At 42.7% G+C, this 27,835-nt stretch overlaps 1 protein-coding gene across 1 annotated transcript in view; it reads right to left on the bottom strand.

Annotated features, from left to right (window-relative positions):
• Window positions 1-748: 748 nt before the first annotated feature.
• LOC126263538 (uncharacterized) overlaps window positions 749-27,835 on the bottom strand; it is a 222,218-nt gene continuing 195,131 nt past the window's right edge. The window contains exons 18-19 of the mRNA XM_049960661.1: window positions 24,630-24,818; window positions 749-1,538 (exon numbers count right to left, since the gene is read on the bottom strand). Of these exons, the coding sequence (XP_049816618.1) occupies window positions 24,667-24,818 (152 nt within the window). The 3' untranslated portion in view covers window positions 749-1,538; window positions 24,630-24,666. The remainder of the gene's footprint in view (window positions 1,539-24,629; window positions 24,819-27,835) is intronic.

Genomic DNA, 27,835 nt, shown 5'->3' with positions numbered 1-27,835 from the left:
CTTTCACAATAATTCAGTTCTTTGAATGTATTAGTCAATTCATTTTCTTCTTCTTTTCCTGTTTCATGGAATTTTAGGCCATATGACCCATTTCAGCTGCCACAACTTGTTGAGTAAATTCTGCTTGGTAAAAATTTAAGCATGGATATTTAATTTTTTTCTGAAAATTGCACTTTGTACGCAGTTCAGCTGATGGTCAATGCAACATGGTAGCCAGTTACGAAAGACATGGGAAACCTAACAGTTAATCTAGGCTGTCATTGGAAAGGTTTACTGGTAACTACTTTGTTGTTACTGTACCATAACGCTTCCACTTTAATCACACATTCTTCTATAATATCTGAAGAAAAGAATCAGTTTAAACATGATAATGCAGTTGCTACTATAATTGGCTTGTCTTTCATATTACTGTCAGTTTAGGTTTCACCTGACACATTGAATTATGAACTGATGTCCATTTTATGGTGGACCTTGATTCTGTCTATTTCTATAAATTATCAACTACTGGAGATTTATACTATCCTCCTAAACAAATCAGACAGTTGCACATGTTTCATAACAGGAACTACAAAATCTTCTCAAAATTACAGTATTGCATAATATAAAAAATTATCATTAATTTTTATACAAATATTTACAATTATATCACAATTTGTACATCAAGCACAATGAAGTATAGGAGATTCATGTATTACAAATAAGTTCACCATTTATGCAGCATTTTTAGTTCACTCATTTCTTCCTTCTAGATTTTGCATTTAACTAATTTAACTTCAGATATATAACATGTTTTAGCACACAAATATCATTAAAATACAACACAAAGTAAGTTCACAATACATAGTCTCAGGTCAAAACACTCCCACACACATTGCAAATCAATGATAACAGATGGTACTGCTATAATTTGAAACTGTATTCATAAGTGTCTTCAAGTTATATCTTAACAGCTGTATGCAGGTCATATTATGTAACTAGAATTAAATAAATTAAAGGTATGATGCAGACAAAAATTGTAATAAAGGTGTAAATATAATTACAGGCTCCTATGTGAAACTGTTCCTTTCACTGACATCTTACAGTGCAATCGTGTGGCTTAGATGCTAAATGCAGAGAGAAGGTGTTGAGTCAAAGACAGGCACAATGAAAATGAATACTAGAAATATTTAAGCTGTGAGACAAAAGTCTTCCTCAGATGTAGAACTCTCATACTTTCACACAACTCACATATACACATGGTTACTGCCTCCGGGCACTGTCTGTGACGCAATGCATTCCATCCTGAACTTTCCAATGTTAGATTCTAAATGCTTACATTTAATAAAATATTATTTCAGAGTTTATAATTATCTCCGATACATTGGCATGTTTCCAGAATTTGTGACACATTAACACTGCAAAAACACATACAGTTCAGTTTGAAGGAAAGGTAAATGAATAATGCGCCTACACAGTTTCACCAAAACAATTTTGTGAAGTTCTCCAGACAGCCCTCCAAATTTAACTGCCAATCCTTAGGTAGTCTGTTGGCACTCTTCCTGCAAAAATTTTAAAACAATTAAAACTTTAAAATCAAAATTATTTGTGGAAATAAGTTATGCAAAATTGGTGAATGAATGAATGAAGCATGATATGTGTCTCTATCAATTTTCTGCATTGAATGAAGTAGCTATTAATTGGAGTTTTAAATTCCTTAGTGTTATTTCATGTGATGATATCTACAGCACAGCAATTACAGTACAAGATATTTCAGATATATGGCAGGGAAGAGAAGCAACTGAGCTAAAAGTACACCACGTCAGTAATATTTACAGGGAAGAATTCTGGTACAGGAGTTTGAATAAAGAAATTAATGGATTTTGGAAAGCAGCAGTATATGTAGTTACCCAACAAAGAAATGTAATGAAAGTAGCCATTAATGAATGACTTCAGAGTATATAAGAGCCACTCACAAGAATAATTATGTTGAGGCTGATATCACACAATCTTATGAGCTGGGTTGTTATGGGTAAATTACATTACTATACGATGTGATTCCTCCAGTTCTCCCAGCGTATTTGTTGATCAAACAATCTACAGGTATACTGCCAGTCAGGCATGTCGCCACAGTTAGATGCTTTGACGAACTGAGGTCCTGAGGGCACACAGCTGACTTACATCCCCTCCTCACACCAAAAGCCCTCCCTCTACGGTCTACATGTGAGGATGCATGTGGGCCATCGCGAGGACACTTGTGTCAGCATCTGTTGTAGTGCTGATGTATTTTCAATGTCCCCCCTGGTCACCAGCTCATTATGTTTGATGAATCTCTTCTCAGTTAGACCCAGCACTGGGTCCCAATACTTGCTGTGATCATAGCCACTGTCCCAATTGATAAAATTATCCCTGGTGCGAGTTCGGATGGCTTCTCTAACAACACTGTCCAACTATTTGGATGTCTGGTCTACAAATCCTGGTACATTCGTATTCCATCCCATGATTCTCTGACAAACAGTGCTCTGTGACTGCCAACTTTTTGGGCTACATTAGTCGAGTGTGCCACTGTCGTTCTCAGTATCGGTCTTCAATGGTGCACACTGTTTGTCCAATATATGTCTTGCTACACTGGCACAGAATCTAATATGTCCCAGTCCGTCGCAAAACCGAGGTCATTCTTGACACTCCCCAGTGTTTTAATGGGTGGGCAGAAGACAGTTCTTCAGTGATGCTTTTCCTATATGTACCTATATTTTTCCAATAGCACACCAATATGTTGTATAAAGTCTGTGGCTACCACTTCCTTCATAATTTCTTCCATCTCCATGGGTTGTTTTGTAAGGTGGGCAAAGAGTGCGCTTGATCTGCCATACATCATATCCATTTTTTTGGAATGCAATTCTGAGGTGTTCCAGTTCATGGGGCACACTCTCTGCACCTGAGATGGTGTGTGCTGTGCTTACTGGAGCTTTTAGTACCATATTCCTCAGTGCAGGGTGGTGGCAGTTATCTGCATACGAATACAGGTCTGTGTGTGTGTTCTTCCTATATATACCATGGCCCTAGGTGCTGTCAGCTCTTCTCTTGACCAGGATGATATCCAGAAATGGTAGTCTTCCTTCTTCAGTCTATGTAGTGAATTTGATGTTGGGATGTATGGAGCACAGATGTACTAGGAAATCAAGGAGTTTGTCCCATCCTTGACAAGGCTGGCCTGCTTCTTGTTTCTCCTGGCTGCCACAGAATCAATGAGATGCTTGACCGTAGAAAAGTCCGACTCAACTCACTAAGCACGACATCTCTTCACGTGGACACTATGGACCGGCAGTACACCTGTGGACCGATCAACAAATATGCTGGGAAACTGAAGACTCGCATCATATACCTTCACAGGGAGAAGATGTATCACAGCATGAAGAAATTCAACAAGCTGTGCCACTGAAGATGTTGTTTGCTGACTACTCTTGCATTTCTGAAGAGATGTCACGCTGAGCAAGTTGTGCTGAACTTTGCTAAAGTCATGCATCACATCGATTCTGGCGCAGCCAGAAGACTCAAGAAGCAGGCCAGCCTTGCCTTGGTACATGAAGTGTACACATTACCTGCCGGAGTCTTGAGTACACCTCCCAAGAACTTTATAGACAACATTTCTAGCTGGCCAATCATTTTAACTCTTGGACCTGGGAGTGGACTGATGGTGTTAACTGGGCGGCAACCTGTCCAGCTCAGGAGAAGGCTTTAGGACGTCAAACATAAAAATTTTCATGTCTTGTTGACTAACAATCCCGCAGCTGAGTGACGATGTGGTTTCAGTTCTGAAGAGGAAACTTAACTTTGCCTCACCCCAAAGTTCACACCAGTCCCAGACATCACCAGTGCACTTGAACAGATTGCTGTGCAACTACTGTCTGAAGCAGTAGAAGTGTGTCGTGAAGCTTCTCATCCTCTGATGAGAACTAAGACCACAAAGTCAAAAATTACCAGTACAGAGAGGGCAGCCATTAGAAACTCTGAAACTGTTATCTTACCTGATGACAAAGACAATTCCACTGTCATTTTCTCCCACAAGGTCTACAATGAGAAGATGCAGAGCCTGCTTTGTGACAACTCTTACAGGAAGAATCAACACTGACCTCACCAAGAAGCTGGAGAACAAGACCCTGGTGATTCCCAAGGAATACGAGTTATCAGAGGGATTCATCAAGAAATTATCACCACTAGGACCTGTACCATCAAGACTTTATGGACTCCCCAAGGTCCAAAAAGGTGGGGTGCCATTACACATGACTGTCAGCAACATCTGAGCTCGTACATACTTGCTGGCAAAATAACTGGCAGAGATACTAAGTCCTTATATCGGTAAGTGCCCACATCGCATCTGCAGTTGTGTGGATTTTGTGAAATGCCTCAATAACTTCAGACTGAAGGACTCGGATATTGTAGTGAGCTTCGACTTGTTTCACCATTCACCAGGGCGTGTCTATGTGAGTCACTAGAACTTACTGATCAGAAATTTGACGACAAGACCACTGACCTTTTCAGGGACGTCCTAACCTTTACATATTTTCCATTTAATGGAGAATACTATGAGCAAATAGGAGGGTTTACAATGGGCAGCACATTCTCGCTAATGGTTGTGAATTTGTATATGGAGTATTTGAGACAGAGACCCTGACATCATCCGGATGGAAACTCACCCACTTTTCCTGTTATACAGATGACATGTTTGTCACCTAGCCCCATGAAAGGGACAAACTCCTTGACTTTCTTGTACGTTTGCACTCCATACATCCCAACATCAAATTCATTATGCAGGCCGAAGGAGGAAGACTACCGTTCCTGAATGTCATGTGCAAGAGAAGATCTGATGGCACTCTGGGCCTTGTTATATTTGGGAAGACCATGCTATGTGATCTGTATTTGCATGCAGATAGCTGCCACCACCTGCAAAGAGGAATGTGGTGTTAAAAATGCTAGTACACAGGGCACAAGCCATCTCAGACACAGAGAGTCTGCCCATGAACTGGAACACCTATTAACTGTGTTCCGAAAAAACAGATACTCAGAGTGGCAGATTAAGCACTCTCTTTGCCCCACCTTACAAAACACCCTTTGGAAATGGAAGAAATTATGAAGGAAGTGGTAGCCACAGCCTTTATACCATACATTGGTGTACTATCAGAAAAAGTTGGGTGCATACCAAAAATCCACCACTGAAGAACTGTCTTTTGCTCACCTAATAAAACACATGCATTGTTTTGGAGTGTCAAGGATGACCTTGGATTGCAGAATGCTGGGGTATATAAAATTCTGTGCCAGTGAGGTAAGATGTATGTTGGACAAACAGTGCAGATCATTGAAGACCAATGCCAAGAACACCAACGGCATACTCGGTTAATGTTGCCCAAGAAGCTGGTGGTCACACAGCACTGTTTGTCAGAGAATCATGCGATGGAATATGAACATACCAGAAATTTACCATAGCCTTCCAAATACTGGGATGTGTCATTAGATAAGCCATTGAAAGTTGCACCACGGATAACATTATCAATCAAGACTGCGACTATAATCTTATCATAGCTCGGGAACCAGCATGGGATCTGATTGAGAAGACGCTCTGGAAACACAATGATCTGATGACCAGGGCAGACAGAGCAAATACATCAACGCTACCACAGACACCAATTCAAGTACCTCCACGATGGCTGATGCATGTCCTTGGGCACAGACTGCAGAAGTAATGGCTTGCAGTGGGAGGGGTAAAGTCAGTCATGTGCCTCGCAGTTCAGCTTGCCAATGCACCTGACGATGACGAGATGTCTGATCACCGAAATATTGCACCCGTTGGACATTACTTATAGGCAGTACATTCACAGACTGTTCAAACCATGTTACTAAACTTGCTATGATTAAACAGTGAAGCCAAAAATCATGTATCCCAGTCCAGGTGACTTATCATGCCTCGCCCCTGACCCTCTGTTATTGTCATGTTGGGTGTCAGTTTGTTTGTTATCACAATTCATAACTTTTATAGACTCAGCCTTTATTTGTTCCACAAACTCATAATTTCTCATAGTAGAGTATGAAGAATAGTAAACAGCAAACATCTAAGCATTGTTTAATTGCCCAGTGCTTCAATATGGATGACTTTAATTAACATCTGGTCCAAAGGTTGATCAAAACAAAGCTGGTAAATGTATTCCTTCCCCAGATACAAGCTATGCTAATACTCAGAAAACATTATCACACTTGAAAATCAGACCTTCATGACATGGGGTACATAGATTTCTTGCCAGGAGGAGTGGTGGCATCTGGAAGGGCATCCGGCCACCATATTCCACTAACACTGCCAAAACCAATTACAAAAACGCCCACATGAAGCAAAATGGGAAAATGGCAAATGGAAAAGAAAGAAGCTTGATTAGAAAACTAGAGGAGAGTTTCCTATGGTAATGTAATCAGATCAGGTCTGTACTGCAAAATTTACTGAGGAGTCAGACGCATTCTCTGCCATTTACTCTTCACCTTCTGAAAGCTATCAGTTTTAAGTTCATAAAGAGTAATGATGGGCAAAAATTATTGATGAACCAAAGAGTCATACCAATCTAATTATTTTATTTATTGAGGAATTCAAGTCTGTGGTCAATTTGGAACAACATGGGTTTCGCAAAAACATATCAACAGAAACATATGGCACTTTAAGAGCAGTTGTCACCTGAAGATTCCAATGGGGTCAAGGTGGCTAGTGCATTGTGTCCTGCACTGCTTTAAGAGTCTAGCATACAGTTTATGCCAGGAGCCAAATTACTTTTTCATACTTGTAAGATTTCTTTGGAATTACCAATCATAAATTAACAGCACAATTCTTAAGCACTGTTTTGATAGCCAGTTATAGTCACTAAAAGAAAGTTGTATTATTATAATAAATTACCTGCTACTATTCCATGGAAGTTGACAAAGTGACAGATTAGATACATAGCAAGTGAGTCCAATTCTGCCCTGCTGAAACTGGGGACAAGCTACTTACAATTAAGGATCGAAAATTCCTCTTAGTTGTGTGACAAGTAACAATCTACATTGCACACAGGCTAGTACTCTTACAACACTAATACAACCTTTTCTACAAGGAGCATTCAATAAGTAATGCCACATATTTCTTCTGAAAGGAGGTTGGTTTTGTTCAGGATTCCAATACACCATATTCTTCCCCACACTTTTGGCTAAAAAACATATTTTTCGACATAATCTCTGTTCAATGTGACAGCCTTATGCCACCTTACTCGGAGGACTTGTATGTCTGCATGGTACCACACTACTGATTGATATTGGGGTCAATGACTTGCTGCAACAATAACCTCCCCATCATCCACATACTGCTTCCTGCGGATGGAAGTTGGAAGGTGCAAGATTCGGGCTGTAGGGTGGTTGAGGAAGACAGTCTAATGAAGTTTCATGAGCTCCTCTCAGGTGCGCAGACTTGTGTGAGGCCTTGCATGGTCATGGTGGAGGAGATATTTGTTTGCATTTTTGTGGCAATGAACACACTGAAGCCATTTATTCAATTTCTTGAGGGTAGCACAAATACCTAGGTTGATGGCTGCACCTTGAGGGGGCATCAAACAGAATAACCCCTTTAGAGTCCCAGAACACAATCTCCATGACTTTACCGACTAAGTATGTGGCTTTGAACTTTTTATTTGGAGGTGAGGTGGTGTAGCGCCATTCCCTGGATTGCTGTTTTGTTTCTGGTTCAAAGTGATGAACCCATGTTTTATCACCTGTGACAACATTTGACAAAAAACTGTCATTACCAGCCTTGTAATGCACAAGCAATTTCACACTGATGGTCCTTCCTTGAGCTTTATAGTCTCCTGTTAGGCAGCAAGGAACACAGCGGGGGCTTATACCTTTGTGTACACCAACCAGTGGATGTATGTGTCAGCACTACCATCAGAGATGGCCAGTTGTGCAGCAAGGTGTCTTACTGTGAGAGTTTCTGCACATTCCAACATTACAGCAGCAATAGCTGTGTGCTGCCGGCTGGCATGCAGGAGATCGGACAGGTTTGCGGGCTCTTGTCGTACTGATGATAGACACCACATTGAATGACTCACTGTGCTTTTGTTTCATTGTCAGGTCTCTGTAGACTTTCTGTAAGTGACTACAAATATCTGCAAAGCTCTGTTTTTCTGCCAAAAGAAACTCGGTCACAACTCTCTGCTTGTAACATCTCCATTACAGACAGCATTTTGAAGGTTATGTGCAGCACTGCCACCAATCAGAACTTCATGAAACTATATCGGCTGAAGCAAGAATATTCCTTCATGTACCACTACAAATTTAGCATTTTTTCAACTGCAGCTGGCCAAGACAAAAATGTGTTGCATTACTTATTGAACACCCATCATAAAATGAATATCAATGTGGTTATGTAGATTTTATTATAACAGTAAGATATAACTATCAGTTACTTAATAAAGTAGCAGCTCTTCCTCTCCCCCTATCTTCCTCCCACCCCCCACCCCCACCCCCACATCTCTATTTCTCTCTCAACAATGGCTTTTCTGATATTTTACTACGTCAAATGTAGCCTAAATAATGTCACAAGCATTGAATTGTCAAAAGGCATACACAAAAGTGAAAGAAAACTTGCTAGCTTTCAGAATAAATCCTTTGCGGAGCTAGAGTACAAAGATGCCCACGCACGCGCACACGCGCGCACGCGCGCACGAGCGCACGCGCACACACACAGATATGAATGCATGCACACTGTGCCTCTACATTCTGCTGGTTGGACAGATAAAGCCAGGGTTACATTTTGGCTGATGGACTAGGTTGGTGGTTGTGTCAGAGAGAGAGAGAGTGAGAGGCAGGAAGGGCGGTTTGGGGTGGGTATCTAGTGCCTCAGAGTGAGGTGGCAGGTTTGCTGGCAAGGAATGATGGGAGAGAGGGGTGGTTGGTGCATGGGGTAGGCAAGTAACATACAGGAACCGAAGCTAATAAGGTGGAGCATACAATGAAGGTGACAAGAAGACAAGACTCACAATAGGGTGACAGGACAGAGAAAGTGGAAACTGTAAGGTGAAAGGTTTGGGGAGAATGGGTTAACTGAGACTGAGGTCATGAGACAAACAGGAGTAAAGGATGTGTTACAAGGATAGCACCCATCTACAAGTTCAGAAGAGCTGGAAGTGGGAGAAAGGATTCATGGGGCCAGGTTGAGAAATAGCCATTGAAATCAAGTATACTGTGTCAGCTGCAAGCTGGGCCACTGGGTGGTCAACTTTGTTCCGGGCCACAGTTTAGCAGTGGCCATTCATTCAAGTGGATAGTTGATTTGTTATCACACCAACATAAAAACCAGTGCTGTGATTGCAACAGAGTTGGTATATGACATAGCTGCTTTTACAAATGGGGAGAGAAATTGTTGGGTTGCAGAGGAATGAGTATAGGATGCCTTGGCCCCAACTCTAGATCATGAAGACATCACTAGTGAGCCCGAAACAGACAAGGGATATGCTCCAAGCTGCTTCACCTGGTCCTCCCATCAACATAATGAACCACCTTCTTGGACATTGACCACAACCTCTCTGGTGGCTCCATCCACACATCTGTCCATATTAAATCCACCACACACCAACAGTACCCTGAGTGTGTACAAGCTGTGGTGGGAGTTCTCTAAACAGTTTCCCACCACAGAGCACATGGCTGATAGTTGCTACAGGCCCATGGTGAGCGGCTAGCATCTACACAGCCTTGGAAAAACCTGAGCGGATGCTCGACACGGGTGGGTATGGCCATTTTTAGCACTTGGAGAAATCTATATGCCAGAGAAAAATTGATAAAATCAGAATTAAGAGTGACACGAAGGTGCGAGTTGGTACTCATGGACAGAAAAATATGTAAAGCTAAATTATGTAGATGCGCCAAAAACATATGTTATAGTTTACAAGTTACTGTTGTCTTAAAAATTGTAAATTTATGAAAGTTCAAAAGCTAATATCTCAGCAGTGCTTTGGCTGATCCATATGAACAAAGTGTTTACAGATGTGGCTAGTAGAGCTACATCGAGCAATCATAGCGAATTTAGCATAGAGTGTACCATTTTTGACTGAGAGGTCAGAATATGGGATCCGACTGAGAGAAACTGTGTTTTTGGTAATAAATAAATTTAAAGAGACGAAACTAGTGGCAGCACTCTAAAGTTTAAAGAGGTAGATGAGTAATTAAGTATGTATTTTTATTTGTTTATTTATGTTTAGTATCAAAACTCTGGGAAAAGTAAAATCACGCCACAAGAACATTATTTGTGTAATAACAGTGGCAGATAATAAAAAATGGACTTTAAATTGTTACTGCCCGGAAAATTTCCATATTTTTCAATATATCATATGTGTTTTTGTGTTTAGTTTTAGAATATTCATAATTTTTGTCAAACATTTTTTTTTAAAAACTGTGTGCCCGACTGAGACTCGAACTCGGGACCTTTGCCTTTCGCGGGCAAGTGCTCTACCAACTGAGCTACCGAAGCACGACTCACGCCCGGTACTCACAGCTTCACTTCTGCCAGTACCTCGTCTCCTACCTTCCAAACTTTACAGAAGCTCTCCTGTGAACCTTGCAGAACTAGCACTCCTGAAAGAAAGGATATTGCGGAGACATGGCTTAGCCACAGCCTGGGGGATGTTTCCAGAATGAGATTTTCACTCTGCAGCAGAGTGTGCGCTGATATGAAACTTCCTGGCAGATTAAAACTGTGTGCCCGACCGAGACTCGAACTCGGGACCTTTGCCTTTCGCGGGCAAGTGCTCTACCAACTGAGCTACCGAAGCACGACTTCTGTAAAGTTTGGAAGGTAGGAGACGAGGTACTGGCAGAAGTAAAGCTGTGAGTACCGGGCGTGAGACATGCTTCGGTAGCTCAGTTGGTAGAGCACTTGCCTGCGAAAGGCAAAGGTCCCGAGTTCGAGTCTCGGTCGGGCACACAGTTTTAATCTGCCAGGAAGTTTCATATCAGCGCACACTCCGCTGCAGAGTGAAAATCTCATTCTGGATTTTTTTTTTAATTAGGCAGTCATTTTGAGGGCGGATATGGTAGCCTTCTTTGAAGACAGGGCAGTTGGTTCTGAGCAATGCTAAGGGCCAGATGTGCTGTGCATCTGGAGGAAGTCAAAAGCGACCAAGTGGAGTGCAAGATAGTGGTTTAGGGCAGCAGACAAGAGTGTATTTTGTGATTTGTGAACAGAGTGTCGAGTGCCATGATCAGAACATATGAATTTTATAGTGAAGTGTTGTAGCATCAGTTGTCAAAGGCCACCCTTACGTAAAAGCCCATCAGACTGCATTTTGAGTGTTTAGTGAATATATTGAAGAAAAATAAATTACTTGTTCAAATTGTAAATCATCGTGAGTGACTCAATATTTTAAATTTCCCCACAATACCTGCCTGCATTGTTTTCTTATATTTTATTTCACCTTAAAAATTGAGTTCACGACATGTGTGAGTTGGCACCCTATGATGAAAATGTAGCCAAACGTTGAGACCAGCCACATCTCTGGGCCACTCAATTAATTTGAATGTAACAAGTATTTATATTTTCGTGCCGTAGCATATGGGGGCTTGAGCCAAACTATTCTAACTTTAATGTGTAGTGCCCAGTACAATCATAATATGGGGGCTCATCCGGGATTGTCTGAACTGAACAGGCTTGGTAGGCAGTGCAGGATTGAGTTTGAAAGTGAAGAACATTGGGAGAAACACCTAGCGTCTATGCAGCCTTGGAAAAACCCAAACTGATGCTCGACAGGGGCACGTATGGCTAAGTTTGGCACTTAGAGAAATTTATATGCCAGAGAAAAATTGATAACATCAGAACTAAGAGTGACACGAAAGTGCAAGTTGGCACTCATGAACAGAAAAACATGTAAAGCTAAATTATCTAGACGCACCACAAAAATATATAATATTTTAAAAGTTATTGTTGTCTTAAAAATTGTAAATTTATGAAAGTTCAGTGCTTTGGCCGATTAATATGAACAAAGTGTTTATGGATGTGACTAGTAGAGCTGCAATGAGCAATCATAACCAATTTAGCATAGTGTGTACCAGTTTTGAATGAGAGGTTGCAATATGGGATTTGACTGAGAGGAACTGTGTTTTTCATAGTAAATAAATTTAAAGAGACGCAACCAGTGGCAGCATTCTAAAGTTTAAAGAAGTAGATGAGTAATTAAGTATGTATTTTAATTTTTTATTTATGTTCGGTATCAAAACTGTGAGAAAAGCAAACTCACACCACAAGAACATTATTTGTGTGAAAATGGTGGCAGACAGAATAATTGGACTTTAAATTGTTATTGCCCAGAAAATTTCTATATTTTTAAATATGTGTTTTTGTGTTTAGTTTTAGAATATTTGTAACTTTTGTCAAATGTTGATTTGAGTTAGGAAGTCATTTCGAGCGTGGCTAGGGTGGCCATCTTTGATGACAAGGTGGTTGGTTTTGAGCAACGCTAAGAGGCAGACGTGCTGTGCATCTGGGGGTAGTACTGGGTTGGCCATGTTCAGGGACAAGTATGTAAGCAGCGATGTTCAAAAGCAATCAAGTGGAGTGTAAGAAAGTGGTTTAGGACTGCAGACAAGAGTATATTTTGTGAATTGTTAACAGACTGTCGAGTGCCGTGGTTGCAATATATGAATTTTATAGTGAAGTGTTGAAGCATCGGTTGTCAAAGGCCGCCCATACGTAAAAGCCCCTCAGACTGTATTTTGAGTGTTTAGTGAATATATTGAAGAAAAATAAACTACTTGTTCAAATCGTAAATCATCGTGAGTGACTCAATACTTTAAATTTCACCGCAATACCTGCCTGCTGGGTTTTGTTACATTTTATTTCAGCTTAAAAATTGAGTTTAGGATAGGTGTGAGCTGGTGCCCTATGATGAAAATGTAGCCAAACACTGATACCAGCCACATCTATAAAAAAAACAAAGATGATGTGATTTACCAAACGAAAGCGCTGGCACGTTGACAGACACACAAACAAACACAAACATACACACAAAATTCAAGCTTTCGCAACAAACAGTTGCTTCACCAGGAAAGAGGGAAGGAGAGTGAAAGACGAAAGGATGTGGGTTTTAAGGGAGAGGGTAAGGAGTCATTCCAATCCTGGGAGCAGAAAGACTTACCTTAGGGGGAAAAAAGGACAGGTATACACTCGCGCACACACACACACACATCCATCCGCACATACACCGACACAAGCAGACATTTGTAAAGGCAAAGAGTTTGCGCAGAGATGTCAGTCGAGGCGGAAGTAAAGAGGCAAAGATGTTGTTGAAAGACAGGTGAGGTATGAGCGGCGGCAACTTGAAATTAGCAGAGGTTGAGGCCTGGCGGATAACGAGAAGAGAGGATATACTGAATGGCAAGTTCCCATCTCCGGAGTTCTGACAGGTTGGTGTTAGTGGGAAGTATCCAGATAACCCGGACTGTGTAACACTGTGCCAAGATGTGCTGGCCGTGCACCAAGGCATGTTTAGCCACAGGGTGATTCTCATTATCAACAAACACTGTCTGCCTGTGTCCATTCATGTGAATGGACAGTTTGTTGCTGGTCATTCCCACATAGAAAGCTTCACAGTGTATGCAGGTCAGTTGGTAAATCACGTGGGTGCTTTCACACGTGGCTCTGCCTTTGATCGTGTACACCTTCCGCGTTACAGGACTGGAGTAGGTGGTGGTGGGAGGGTGCATGGGACAGGTTTTACACCGGGGGCGGTTACAAGGGTAGGAGCCAGAGGGTAGGGAAGGTGGTTTGGGGATTTCATAGGGATGAACTAAGAGGTTACGAAGGTTAGGTGGACGGCGGAAAGACACTCTTGGTGGAGTTGGGAGGATTTCATGAAGGATGGATTTCATTTCAGGGCAGGATTTGAGGAAGTCGTATCCCTGCTGGAGAGCCACATTCAGAGTCTGATACAGTCCCAGAAAGTATCCTGTCACAAGTGGGGCATTTTTGGGGTTCTTCTGTGGGAGGTTCTGGGTTTGAAGGGATGAGGAAGTGGCTCTGGTTATTTGCTTCTGTACGAGGTCGGGAGGGTAGTTGCGGGATGTGAAAGCCGTTTTCAGGTTGTTGGTGTAATGGTTCAGGGATTCCGGACTGGAGCAGATTCGTTTGCCACAAAGACCTAGGCTGTAGGGAAGGGACCGTTTGATGTGGAATGGGTGGCAGCTGTCATAATGGAGGTCCTGTTGCTTGTTGGTGGGTTTGATGTGGACGGACGTGTGAAGCTGGCCATTGGACAGATGGAGGTCAACATCAAGGAAAGTGGCATGGGATTTAGAGTGGGACCAGGTGAATCTGATGGAACCAAAGGAGTTGAGGTTGGAGAGGAAGTTCTGGAGTTCTTCTTCACTGTGAGTCAAGATCATGAAGATGTCATCAATAAATCTGTACCAAACTTTGGGTTGGCAGGCCTGGGTAACCAAGAAGGCTTCCTCTAAGGTACCCATGAATAGGTTGGTGTACGAGGGAGCAATCCTGGTACCCATGGCTGTTCCCTTTAATTGTTGGTATGTCTGGCCTTCAAAAGTGAAGAAGTTGTGGGTCAGGATGAAGCTGGCTAAGGTAATGAGGAAAGAGGTTTTAGGTAGGGTGGCAGGTGATTGGCGTGAAAGGAAGTGCTCCATCACGGCAAGGCCCTGGATGTGCGGAATATTTGTGTATAAGGAAGTGGCATCAATGGTTACAAGGATGGTTTCCGGGGGTAATAGATTGTGTAAGGATTCCAGGCGTTCGAGAAAGTGGTTGGTGTCTTTGATGAAGGATCGGAGACTGCATGTAATGGGTTGAAGGTGTTGACCTACGTAGGCAGAGATACGTACTGTGGGGGCTTGGTAACCAGATACAATGGGGCGGCCGGGATGATTGGGTTTGTGAATTTTAGGAAGAAGGTCGAAGGTAGGGGTGCGGGTTGTTGGTGGGGTCAGGAGGTTGATGGAGTCAGGTGAAAGGTTTTGTAGGGGGCCTAAGGTTCTGAGGATTCCTTGAAGCTCCGCCTGGACATCAGGAATGGGATTACCTTGGCAAACTTTGTATGTGGTGTTGTCTGAAAGCTGACGCAGTCCCTCAGGCACATACTCACGACGATCAAGTACCACGGTCGTGGAACCCTTGTCTGCCGGAAGAATGACGAAGGATCGGTCAGCCTTCAGATCACGAATAGCTTGGGCTTCAGCACTGGTGATGTTGGGAGTAGGATTAAGGTTTTTTAAGAAGGATTGGGGGGCAAGGCTGGAAGTCAGAAATTCCTGGAAGGTTTGGAGGGGGTTATTTTGAGGAAGAGGAGGTGGGTCCTGCTGTGACGGAGGACGCAACTGTTCCAGGCATGGTTCAATTTGGATAGTGTCTTGGGGAGTTTGATCGTTAGGAGTAGGATTAGGATCATTTTTCTTCATGGCAAAGTGATATTTCCAGCAGAGTGTACGAGTGTAGGACAGTAAATCTTTGACAAGGGCTGTTAGTTGAATCTGGGAGTGGGACTGAAGGTGAGGCCTTTGGATAGGACAGAGGTTTCGGATTGGGAGAGAGGTTTGGAGGAAAGGTTAACTACTGAATTAGGGTGTTGTGGTTCCAGATTGTGTTGATTGGAATTTTGAGGTTTTGGAGGGAGTGGAGCTGGAAGTGGGAGATTGAGTAGATGGGAGAGACTGGGTTTGTGTGCAATGAGAGGAGGTTGAGGTATGCTGGAAAGGTTGTGAAGGGTGAGTGAGTTGCCTTTGCGGAGGTGAGAAACCAGGAGATTGGATAGTTTTTTAAGGTGGAGGGTGGCATGCTGTTCTAATTTGCGGTTGGCCTGTAGGAGGATGCTCTGAACAGCCGGTGTGGATGTGGGAGAGGAAAGATTGAGGACTTTTATTAAGGACAGGAGTTGATGGGTGTGTTCATTGGCTGAGTTGATGTGTAGGTGAAGGATTAGGTGGGTGAGGGCAATGGATTGTTCAGTTTGGAACTGGCATAGGGACTGATGGAAAGAAGGGTTGCAGCCAGAGATGGGAACTTTAAGTGTGAGGCCTTTGGGGGTAATGCCAAATGTCAGACAAGCCTGAGAAAATAAAATATGGGAGTGTAATCTGGCTAGGGCGAAGTCATGTTTGCGGAGGGAATGTAAATAAAACTTAATGGGGTCATAGTGGGGGTTTTGTGAGGGTGACATGGTATTAGAAGGTGGAAAGTGTAACATGAGGCTGAAATGAAAATAAAAATAAAAATATATGGGGAGAGATACAGGTGAACTAGAAAGCAACTCGAGATCTGGTGTGAAAAAAGGCAAAAAAGTGTTGGTTAGAGCTGGGCTATGTTGATCCTGTGGTGAACTTGGCTTGGTAGGCACTGGTGTGCATAAATGTTAGGTGGTTGTGTTGCCGCAGAAACACGTTAAAGGGTGGAGAAATTCGGGAAAATTTCGAAAAAACTACGTGTAAATGTATTAAAGGGAGTGGTTTTGTGGTGGCAGATTATGAAAATGAGGCTAACAATTGTCTGATGAAGAAATAATGATGTTAAAACCTGTGGGAAGCAGCTAAAAATGATCAGTGATGTGAGAAAAACAGATATGGAAATAAAGCAAAAGTTATTAGAACTAGCCGAAATGGTTGTTTAATAGGTGAAAGGAACTGTTTGTGAACTAGAAACGGTGGATTTTATAGCAGCGGTAGTGTTGAAAGCGGAAAAAAAAATTTTTTTGGTTGTGGTTTGGAAGTGGGTTACGTATTATTATGTATTACATATTATTGAGTATATATCGGCGGGATAAAATTGTATAGTAGATTACGGTAAAAAGGAGAAGGAGAATACAAAGTGAAACTACTGGCAAGAAACAGAAAGAGAAAATCTACATCTACATCTACATCTATACTCCGCGAGCCACCTTACGGTGTGTGGCGGAGGGTACTTACTGTACCACTATCTGATCCCCCCTTCCCTGTTCCATTCACGAATTGTGCGTGGGAAGAACGACTGCTTGTAAGTCTCCATATTTGCTCTAATTTCTCGGATCTTTTCGTTGTGATCATTACGCGAGATATATGTGGGCGGTAGTAATATGTTGCCCATCTCTTCCCGGAATGTGCTCTCTCGTAATTTCGATAATAAACCTCTCCGTATTGCGTAACGCCTTTCTTGAAGTGTCCGCCACTGGAGCTTGTTCAGCATCTCCGTAATGCTCTCGCGCTGACTAAATGTCCCCATGACGAATCGCGCTGCTTTTCGCTGGATCATGTCTATCTCTTCTATTAATCCAACCTGGTAAGGGTCCCATACTGATGAGCAGTACTCAAGAATGCCAGAAAAGATTTCGAAATGCAACAGTGACAATAACAAACGTAATTGTTGGGTTCAAATTAATGAGATGAATATAATAGAGGGAAACATTCCATGTGGGAAAAATATATCTAAAAACATAAATGATGAGACTTACCAAACAAAAGTGCTGGCAGGTCGATAGACACACAAACAAACACAAACATACACAAACATACACACAAAATTCAAGCTTTCGCAACAAACAGTTGCTTCATCAGGAAAGAGGGAAAGACGAAAGGATGTGGGTTTTAAGGGAGAGGGTAAGGAGTCATTCCAATCCCGGGAGCGGAAAGAGTTACCTTAGGGGGAAAAAAGGACAGGTATACACTCGCGCACACACACATATCCATCCGCACATACACAAGCAGACATTTATAAAGGCAAAGAGTTTGTGCAGAGATGTCAGTCGAGGTGGAAGTACAGAGGCAAAGATGTTGTTGTAAGATAGGTGAGGTATGAGCGGCAGCAACTTGAAATTAGCAGAGGTTGAGGCCTGGCGGATAACGAGAAGAGAGGATATACTGAAGGGCAAGTTCCCATCTCTGGAGTTCTGACAGGTTGGTGTTAGTGGGAAGTATCCAGATAGCCCGGACAGTGTAACACTGTGCCAAGATGTGCTGGCCGTGCACCAAGGCATGTTTAGCCACAGGGTGATCCTCATTACCAACAAACACTGTCTGCCTGTGTCCATTCATGCGAATGGACAGTTTGTTGCTGGTCATTCCCACATAGATAGCTTCACAGTGTAGGCAGGTCAGTTGGTAAATCACGTGGATGCTTTCACACGTGGCTCTGCCTTTGATCGTGTACACCTTCCGCGTTACAGGACTGGAGTAGGTGGTGGTGGGAGGGTGCATGGGACAGGTTTTACACCGGGGGCGGTTACAAGGGTAGGAGCCAGAGGGTAGGGAAGGTGGTTTGGGGATTTCATAGGGATGAACTAAGAGGTTACGAAGGTTAGGTGGACGGCGGAAAGACACTCTTGGTGGAGTGGGGAGGATTTCATGAAGGGTGGATCTCATTTCAGGGCAGGATTTGAGGAAGTCGTATCTCTGCTGGAGCCACATTCAGAGTCTGATCCAGTCCCGGAAAGTATCCTGTCACAAGTGGGGCTCTTTTGTGGTTCTTCTGTGGGAGATTCTGGGTTTGAAGGGATGAGGAAGTGGCTCTGGTTATTTGCTTCTGTACCAGGTCGGGAGGGTAGTTGCGGGATACAAAAGCTGTTTTCAGGTTGTTGGTGTAATGGTTCAGGGATTCCGGACTGGAGCAGATTCGTTTGCCACAAAGACCTAGGCTGTAGGGAAGGGACCGTTTGATGTGGAATGGGTGGCAGCTGTCATAATGGAGGTCCTGTTGCTTGTTGGTGGGTTTGATGTGGACGGACGTGTGAAGCTGGCCATTGGACAGATGGAGGGCAACGTCAAGGAAAGTAGCATGGGATTTAGAGTAGGACCAGGTGAATCTGATGGAACCAAAGTAGTTGAGGTTGGAGAGGAAATTCTGGAGTTCTTCTTCACTGTGAGTCCAGATCATGAAGATGTCATCAATAAATCTGTACCAAACTTTCGGTTTGCAGGCCTGGGTAACTAAGAAGGCTTCCTCTAAAAGACCCATGAATAGGTTGGCGTACGAGGGGGCCATCCTGGTACCCATGGCTGTTCCCTTTAATTGTTGGTATGTCTGGCCTTCAAAAGTGAAGAAGTTATGGGTCAGGATGAAGCTGGCTAAGGTAATGAGGAAAGAGGTTTTAGGTAGGGTGGCAGGTGATCGGCGTGAAAGGAAGTCCTCTCTGCTGGAAATATCACTTTGCCACGAAGAAAAATGATCCTAATCCTACTCCTAACGATCAAACTCCCCAAGACACTATCCAAATTGAACCATGCCTGGAACAGTTGCGTCCTCCGTCACAGCAGGACCCACCTCCTCTTCCTCAAAACAACCCCCTCCAAACCTTCCAGGAATTTCTGACTTCCAGCCTTGCCCCCCAATCCTCCTTAAAAAACCTTAATCCTACTCCCAACATCACCAGTGCTGAAGCCCAAGCTATCCGTGATCTGAAGGCTGACCGATCCTTCGTCATTCTTCCGGCAGACAAGGGTTCCACGGCCGTGGTACTTGATCGTCGGGAGTATGTGCCTGAGGGACTGCGTCAGCTTTCAGACAACACCACATACAAAGTTTGCCAAGGTAATCCCATTCCTGATGTCCAGGCGGAGCTTCAAGGAATCCTCAGAACCTTAGGCCCCCTACAAAACCTTTCACCTGACTCCATCAACCTCCTGACCCCACCAACAACCCGCACCCCTACCTTCGACCTTCTTCCTAAAATTCACAAACCCAATCATCCCGGCCGCCCCATTGTATCTGGTTACCAAGCCCCCACAGTACGTATCTCTGCCTACGTAGATCAACACCTTCAACCCATTACATGCAGTCTCCGATCCTTCATCAAAGACACCAACCACTTTCTCGAACGCCTGGAATCCTTACACAATCTATTACCCCCGGAAACCATCCTTGTAACCATTGATGCCACTTCCTTATACACAAATATTCCGCACGTCCAGGGGCTCGCTGCGATGGAGCACTTCCTTTCATGCCAATCACCTGCCACCCTACCTAAAACCTCTTTCCTCATTACCTTAGCCAGCTTCATCCTGACCCACAACTTCTTCACTTTTGAAGGCCAGACATACCAACAATTAAAGGGAACAGCCATGGGTACCAGGATGGCCCCCTCGTACGCCAACCTATTCATGGGTCGCTTAGAGGAAACCTTCTTGGTTACCCAGGCCTGCAAACCGAAAGTTTGGTACAGATTTATTGATGACATCTTCATGATCTGGACTCACAGTGAAGAAGAACTCCAGAATTTCCTCTCCAAGCTCAACTCCTTTGGTTCCATCAGATTCACCTGGTCCTACTCTAAATCCCATGCCACTTTCCTTGATGTTGACCTCCATCTGTCCAATGGCCAGCTTCACACGTCCGTCCACATCAAACCCACCAACAAGCAACAGGACCTCCATTGTGACAGCTGCCACCCATTCCACATCAAACGGTCCCTTCCCTACAGCCTAGGTCTTTGTGGCAAACGAATCTGCTCCTGTCCGGAATCCCTGAACCATTACACCAACAACCTGAAAACAGCTTTTGTATCCCGCAACTACCCTCCCGACCTGGTACAGAAACAAATAACCACAGCCACTTCCTCATCCCCTCAAACCCAGAACCTCCCACAGAGGAAGCACAAAAGTGCCCCACTTGTGACAGGATACTTTCCGGGACTGGATCAGACTCTGAATGTGGCACTCCAGCAGGTATATGACTTCCTCAAATTCTGCCCTGAAATGAAATCCATCCTTCATGAAATCCTCCCAACTCCACCAAGAGTGTCTTTCCGCCGTCCACCTAACCTTCGTAACCTCTTAGTTCATCCCCATGAAATCCACAAACCACCTTCCTTACCCTCTGGCTCCTACCCTTGTAACCGCCCCCGGTGTAAAACCTGTCCCATGCACCCTCCCACCACCACCTACTCCAGTCCTGTAACCCGGAAGGTGTACACGATCAAAGGCAGAGCCACGTGTGAAAGCACCCACGTGATTTACCAACTGACCTGCATACACTGTGAAGCTATCTATGTGGGAATGACCAGCAACAAACTGTCCATTCACATGAATGGACACAGGCAGACAGTGTTTGTTGATAATGAGAATCACCCTGTGGCTAAACATGCCTTGGTGCACGGCCAGCACATCTTGGCACAGTGTTACACAGTCCGGGTTATCTGGATACTTCCCACTAACACCAACCTGTCAGAACTCCGGAGATGGGAAATTGCCATTCAGTATATCCTCTCTTCTCGTTATCCGCCAGGCCTCAACCTCTGCTAATTTCAAGTTGCCGCCGCTCATACCTCACCTGTCTTTCAACAACATCTCTGCCTCTTTACTTCCGCCTCGACTGACATCTCTGCGCAAACTCTTTGCCTTTACAAATGACTGCTTGTGTCGGTGTATGTGCGGGTGGATGTGTGTGTGTGTGCGCGAGTGTATACCTGTCCTTTTTTCCCCCTAAGGTAAGTCTTTCTGCTTCCAGGATTGGAATGACTCCTTACCCTCTCCCTTAAAACCCACATCCTTTCGTCTTTCCCTCTCCTTCCCTCTTTGCTGATGAAGCAACCGTTTGTTGTGAAAGCTTGAATTTTTTGTGTATGTTTGTGTGTCTATTGACCTGCCAGCGCTTTTGTTTGGTAAGTCTCATCATCTTTGTTTTTAGATATATTTTTCCCACGTGGAATGTTTCCCTCTATATATATATATATATATATATATATATATATATATATATATATATATATAAGACTTACCTTAGGGTGAAAAAAGGACAGGTATACACTCGCACACACACACACATATCCATCTGCACATACACAGACACAAGCAGACATTTGTAAAGGCAAAGAGTTTGGGCAGAGATGTCAGTCAAGGCGGAAGTAAAGAGGCAAAGATGTTGTTGAAAGACAGGTGAGGTATGAGTGGCAGCAACTTGAAACAACCTCCGCTAATTTCAAGTTGCCTCCACTCATACCTCACCTGTCTTTCAACAACATCTTTGCCTCTTTACTTCCGCCTCGACTGACATCTCTGCCCAAACTCTTGATGGCCACCCAGGGATTGTATATGTGCAGCAATGAGAACTCCCATGCCCAGTATGCTGCATATCTCACAAGGGCCTTCGCAGATAGCACTACCCCCAAATCTAGTCATGAGAAGATTTCCCACGCCATATCCTCAAGCACCTATAATCCTCCCACCACCCCCGAGAATCAGCTACACAGGAGCACATAATATCACATTGGACTGATACAACTAAACCATATCCTTCACCAGGGCTTTGATTATCTGTCAGCATGCTTGGAAATAAAGCACATCCTACCCAAGATCCTTCCCACCCACCCTAAAGTGGTACTTGTTACCCACTCAGTCTACAAACTTAAGCCACTCTCAATCCCTTGCCTCTGGGACCATATCCCTGTGGAAGCCCTGTAGCAAGACCTGCCAAATCCCCCACCCAGTACCTATTGCTCCAGTCCTGTCACAGGCTTATCCTACCCCATCACAGGCAGGACCACCTGTGAAATCAGCCATGTCGTACAGCAACTCTGCTGCAAGCAAGGCACAGCTTTTTATGTTCAGATGACAACCAATCAGCTGTCTGCCAGAACTAATGGCTACTGTAAAACTATGGCCACGAACAAAGCTGACCACCCAGTGGTACAACATGCAGCTTGCTGCTTCACAACCTGAGCCACCTGGATCCTTCCCTCCTCCACCAGCTTTTGTAAACTGCAGAGATGCGAGTTACCCTCATAACACATTCTTCGCTCCTATAATCCCTAACCAGTGCATCTGCCACCCCTCCCTCACACATTCCTAGCCAGCAAACCTGCCACCTCCCTCCAAGTCCCTAGCTACCCATCCCCAACCCCTATTCCTGCCTTCTGCCTCTCCCTCTCTCTACCCACCCTACCCGAGAGAATCCCCTTCCCACCCCAAGCCATGTGCTGAAATGCAAGCCTGGCACTGTGTGTCCAGCCGGCAAAGTGTAGGGGGATATGTGTGTGTAAGTATTGGGAAGCAATATATTCAATACCTCATCCAGAAACGCACCCTCTCAAAACCTGGACAGCAAGCTACACCACAATGCAGACCGCCTCTCTTGCAGAGTCTGCCGCTTGAGTTTGCTAAACATCTCCGTAATGCTATCACGCTTACCAAATAACCCTGTGATGAAACGCACCGCTCTTCTTTGGATCTTCTCTCTTTCCTCTGTCAACCTGACCTGGTACGGATCCCACACTGATGAGCAATACTCAAGTATAGGTCGAATGAGTGTTTTGTAAGCCACCTCCTTTGTTGACGGACTACATTTTCTAAGGACTCTCCCAATGAATCTCAACTCGCACCCGCCTTACCAACAATTAATTTTATATTATCATTCCACTTCAAATCGTTCCGCACGCATACTTCCAGATATTTTACAGAAGTTACTGCTACCAGTGTTTGTTTCGCTATCATATAATCATACAATAAAGGATCCTTCTTTCTATGTATTCGCAATACATTACATTTGTCTATGTTAAGGGTCAGTTGCCACTCCCTGCACCAAGTGCCTATCCGCTGCAGATCTTCCTGCATTTCGCTGCAATTTTCTAATGCTGCAACTTCTCTGTATACTACAGCATCTACGTATCTGGTCTTCAGTGACAGGTCTCCTTTACTCCCCAAATTATTTAGATTCTACCAGATCTATCTTACATATGAAGTTAAAGTTAATTATTAATGTTTTCTATAATGGTGCATTAATATCACCTTGGCTGATTTCAAAGTTCCTGAAGTTTGTCCTCACTGATGGGATTTAAAGAACATCATGTATGAAAAGGAATTAATGAATCAGATTTGATTACTTTCTGCATAGGTACAGGTGTTACAGTCAGTTAATTATCTGTGTGTTTACTACAGCACACAGTGCATGATATTGTAAAAGTCTGTTTCAGTAAACTCAGATTGTACAGAAAGAAAGTTGTAATGTTTATTCCTGCGTTCGTTGATATGTCTGCCTAATTATACACATGTATCAAAAGATAAATTCACTTGAAAAAACTATAAAATTAAAAGTGGCCAAATGGCTGGTCAGTACTTACCTTCAGGAGTCGAAATTCCAATACTGCTGATAGAAACACTTAAAAGTAAGAGCCGTTTCTAACTATTCAAATTATTTGCTCCTTGCTCATGGAGGAAAGAGGGATCGATCAGGGAAGGTTAGTGAGGAGAGGTCAGTCACTCAGACCTTCAGATGAGAGGGTAAAACCTGTTATGAGATCAGAGGATTTCTATGGGACCCGGCCCTCCTTTCTAACCTTCCCCAGTTCCCCAATGCATTCTCTTTACTCTCTGAAAACATAATTAATTTTTCTTAAAGCTAGGATTTTTGAAATGTTTCTTTCAGCAAAACTGGAATTTTCCTCATGAAGGTAATTGCTTGCAATTTTATAATATTAGACTTTTTTTACTAGACTAATGCTAGACTTTTTTACAGTTTTCATCCTTCTACAGTCACATACACAGAATAAATGGTAAAACTGTTGTTTTTCATATTAATCTCTGCATGCAGACAAAAATTTCTTACACACTTAAAATGATACAGTGGCACGAGAAGAGTATTTCTTAAGTGAAAATGTTTTCTTATAATGTATTATTGCCTATTAAAAATAACTTACACATTTAAACTGGAGTAGGCACATCTTTTGTACAACATCATACTTTTCCAATGCGATGCACAGACCAACTGCGGAATATCTTCCTTCCAGCTTTTTTTAATTCACGTCCATGTGCTACATGCACTTCCAATGAGGCACCATTATTCAAGGCAAGCCACGTGTGTACTTCATTTGAACCAGATGCTGCTGCTAGAAAATTTTACATTGTGGTAATCAGTGACCTTATAGGGATTGGACTTATTGGACTAATATCATGTTTTACAATCCACATCAGTACAATACCTGATCAGGAAAAACATATAACAATATAAATTGAAAATCCATCAATGTCTAATACTATTCAGACATATAGTTCTGAGGAGAGAAACGACAATGTATTCCTTAAAAAATAAAAAAAGTATAAAGTTGATCAATTATTAATTTTTGTTCACTATGCTGAGGCTATATTTCAGCATTTCCTTAAAATAAAAGTAAAATTTAACTAACAAATTTGTGTTTGAGAGGAGACTTAGGTTAGTAAAAAAACAATTTAAATGGCCTCACATAGTTCAATGATGCAGCAATAAACATCTTCAGTTTAATTTGATATGTTTGAAGTTCATCCGATAATCCCCCACCCTTTATACTACGTAGCTTTCTGAACCATTACAGATCTTTAAAACTCATCTATAAACAAAATTCATTTATCCTCTCATGCTTTCAACAAGTTGTTACTACACTTCACAATTCCTTTCTAGAACAGTTAAACCACATCCTCCACCAGGGTTCAAATGGCTCTGAGCACTATGGGACTCAACTGCTGTGGTCATAAGTCCTGTCCACCAGGGCTTCAATTGGATTTTATCATATCCTTTCCTAAATCTTCTCAACCTTTATCAAAATTATATTCTGTTTCCTAATCATCCTATGAAATATCCTGATCCTTTCATATGTCACCCTGGGTCACGTCAATGTGAAGGAATTAGGTGTGAACCCTGTCTCACACCCTCATTAAACACAGCTCTGCAGTTTATATACACTGCCAGAGACCAGGCAACCCATGTAAGTAATTATGTTACATTCCACTTTGTGGGGAAAAAAAAATCTGGTCAGGAATAGTGTTTCTGATGTCCCTTCCATTTTCTGTCAACTTCTTCTCTGAACTGTAAGCAATGATTCCAATCTATTTTAGAAAAGTCAAAAATTCCCAGATGGTGATCAGTAAACTCCATCAATACCAAACTGACCTTAACAATTTTTATAGCTGCAGTCTCATAGTCCTTTTCTACATATGTTCGAGTTAAGTCAGATAGTGCAGCGAAATCTATACTTTCCTTTCTGGGAATCACTACTACACAATGGTTGCTATTATTTCTTCAATAGAAGGAAGACAAAATTAATTGAGCTATTTTTGTCTGTTGAATTAATGCAGGGTTATGTGAGTGCTCAGGTTTGTAATACTGAGATACCCATTAGGAGAACATGAATTTCACTGATCTTGTTATGAAATGATTGTGCATTATGCTGGTAAATTTTAGATTGAATTTATTCATGGCTTAGTGGTTGTGTGTCACATTTATGGAAGGTGGGCAGGAATCTGGTGGGAACAGAGTACAGACATGTGTGTGATAGGGGCAAAAGACTGAGCTCATGAGGATTATGGAGGTCTTAAGAGAGTTGGAAGGAGAGTTTGGAGCTAGACAGTAAATAAATTGGAATGTGATTTGATAATCTGTGGAGACTTTAACATTGATTTTCTTACAAGAAACAGAAACAGAGAACCCCATTTGAACATTGCTACATGCTACTATTTAAAGACTGAAGCAAAAGTTGCTATTCAATTAACGGGCATTTGCAAAAGAGATTTAGATGGTAGTTACAAGATGCTGCAATGGAATGGTAATGTGGAAACTACCAGTGATTAATTTCTGCACAGCAATAATCCCTGACAAAGTTCCACTCTTAGGATACAATACTGAAATCTTTATGCAACAGATTATTTGAACACTTATTAATATCACTTGACCCTAGTAGTGAACCCTAAGTTGGAAATGTATGATAAAACAATAACTAACATGAAATATCACTCTTTTTTTCTTTCAGTTAAAAAAAAAAAAACACTAAATGAAAAAGGTATATTCTCTACTGAAATAAGAAGTATCCTTTTTTCTGTAGATCTTGAAATTGTGCTTGTTGTTTTGATTTTTATGCACAAATCTGAAAAGAAGTTTTTTTTTTTTCAAACAATGGAAAATCCAGAATGGAATGTACGAGGGCTGTTTTTTTTTTTTCAACCTCCGATCGTCCATCTAAGCAGGTAAGAGGTAGGGAGGGGCCGGACCTGCATGTCATGCGATTGCGCAGCTCCCCCACCACAACCTCTGCCGATTTCAGCTGCAGAGTGTCAGTCGTAGCCGAGCTACGTCCATGTAAACATGGTCGCTACGCTCGATGCTCCCGCCAAATGTGAGTTACGAAGTGTAATCCATTTTCTGCAAGCAGAAGGATGTAGTGCTGCGGAAATCCATCGCAGAATGAGCAACGTATATGGTAACAACGTTATGAGTGATGGTAGTGTTCGGGAATGGTGTCAAAAATTTAAAGAAGGACAAACAGATGTCCATGATGAAGGTGGACAAGGTCGCAAGTCTGTCACCACTGTAGGCCTCGTTGAGCGTGTTGATCAGGCGGTGAGATGCAAATGAAGGTTTACAATTAGTGAACTGTCTGATGAATTTCCAGACTTTTCAAGGTCTGCTTTGTACACAATTGCGACTCAAGACCTAGGCTATCGGAAATTGTGTGCATGTTGGATCCCAAAAATGCTGAGTACCAACCACAAAATGCAAAGGACAGTGTCAGCATTATCGTTTCTCAAACGTTATGCCAATGAGGGAAACGTTTTTTTGAAGTCAATTGTTACTGGTGATGAAACATGGGTCCTCTATGACAATCCTGAAACAAAGGAACAATCAAAACAGTGGATGCACACAGCTTCCCCAAGCAAGCCAAAAAGGTTTAAACATTCACTGATGAGAAGAAAAACAATGGCCACTGTGTTTTGGGACCATAAAGGAGTGCTGCTGGTGGACTTTATGGAGCAAGCTACAGCGATAACCAAGGAAGTTTATTGTGAAACTTAACGTTGTCTCCTCAGAGCCATTCAAAGCAAACGCAGAGGAATGCTTTCATCTGGCATTGTTTTGATCCATGACAACACCTGGCCA

This window comes from Schistocerca nitens, chromosome 1 (assembly GCF_023898315.1).
Source record: "Schistocerca nitens isolate TAMUIC-IGC-003100 chromosome 1, iqSchNite1.1, whole genome shotgun sequence".
Lineage (NCBI taxonomy): Eukaryota > Metazoa > Arthropoda > Insecta > Orthoptera > Acrididae > Schistocerca > Schistocerca nitens.
Note: the sequence above shows the minus strand (reverse complement) of the source record. Positions and strands in the feature narration are given on the sequence as shown.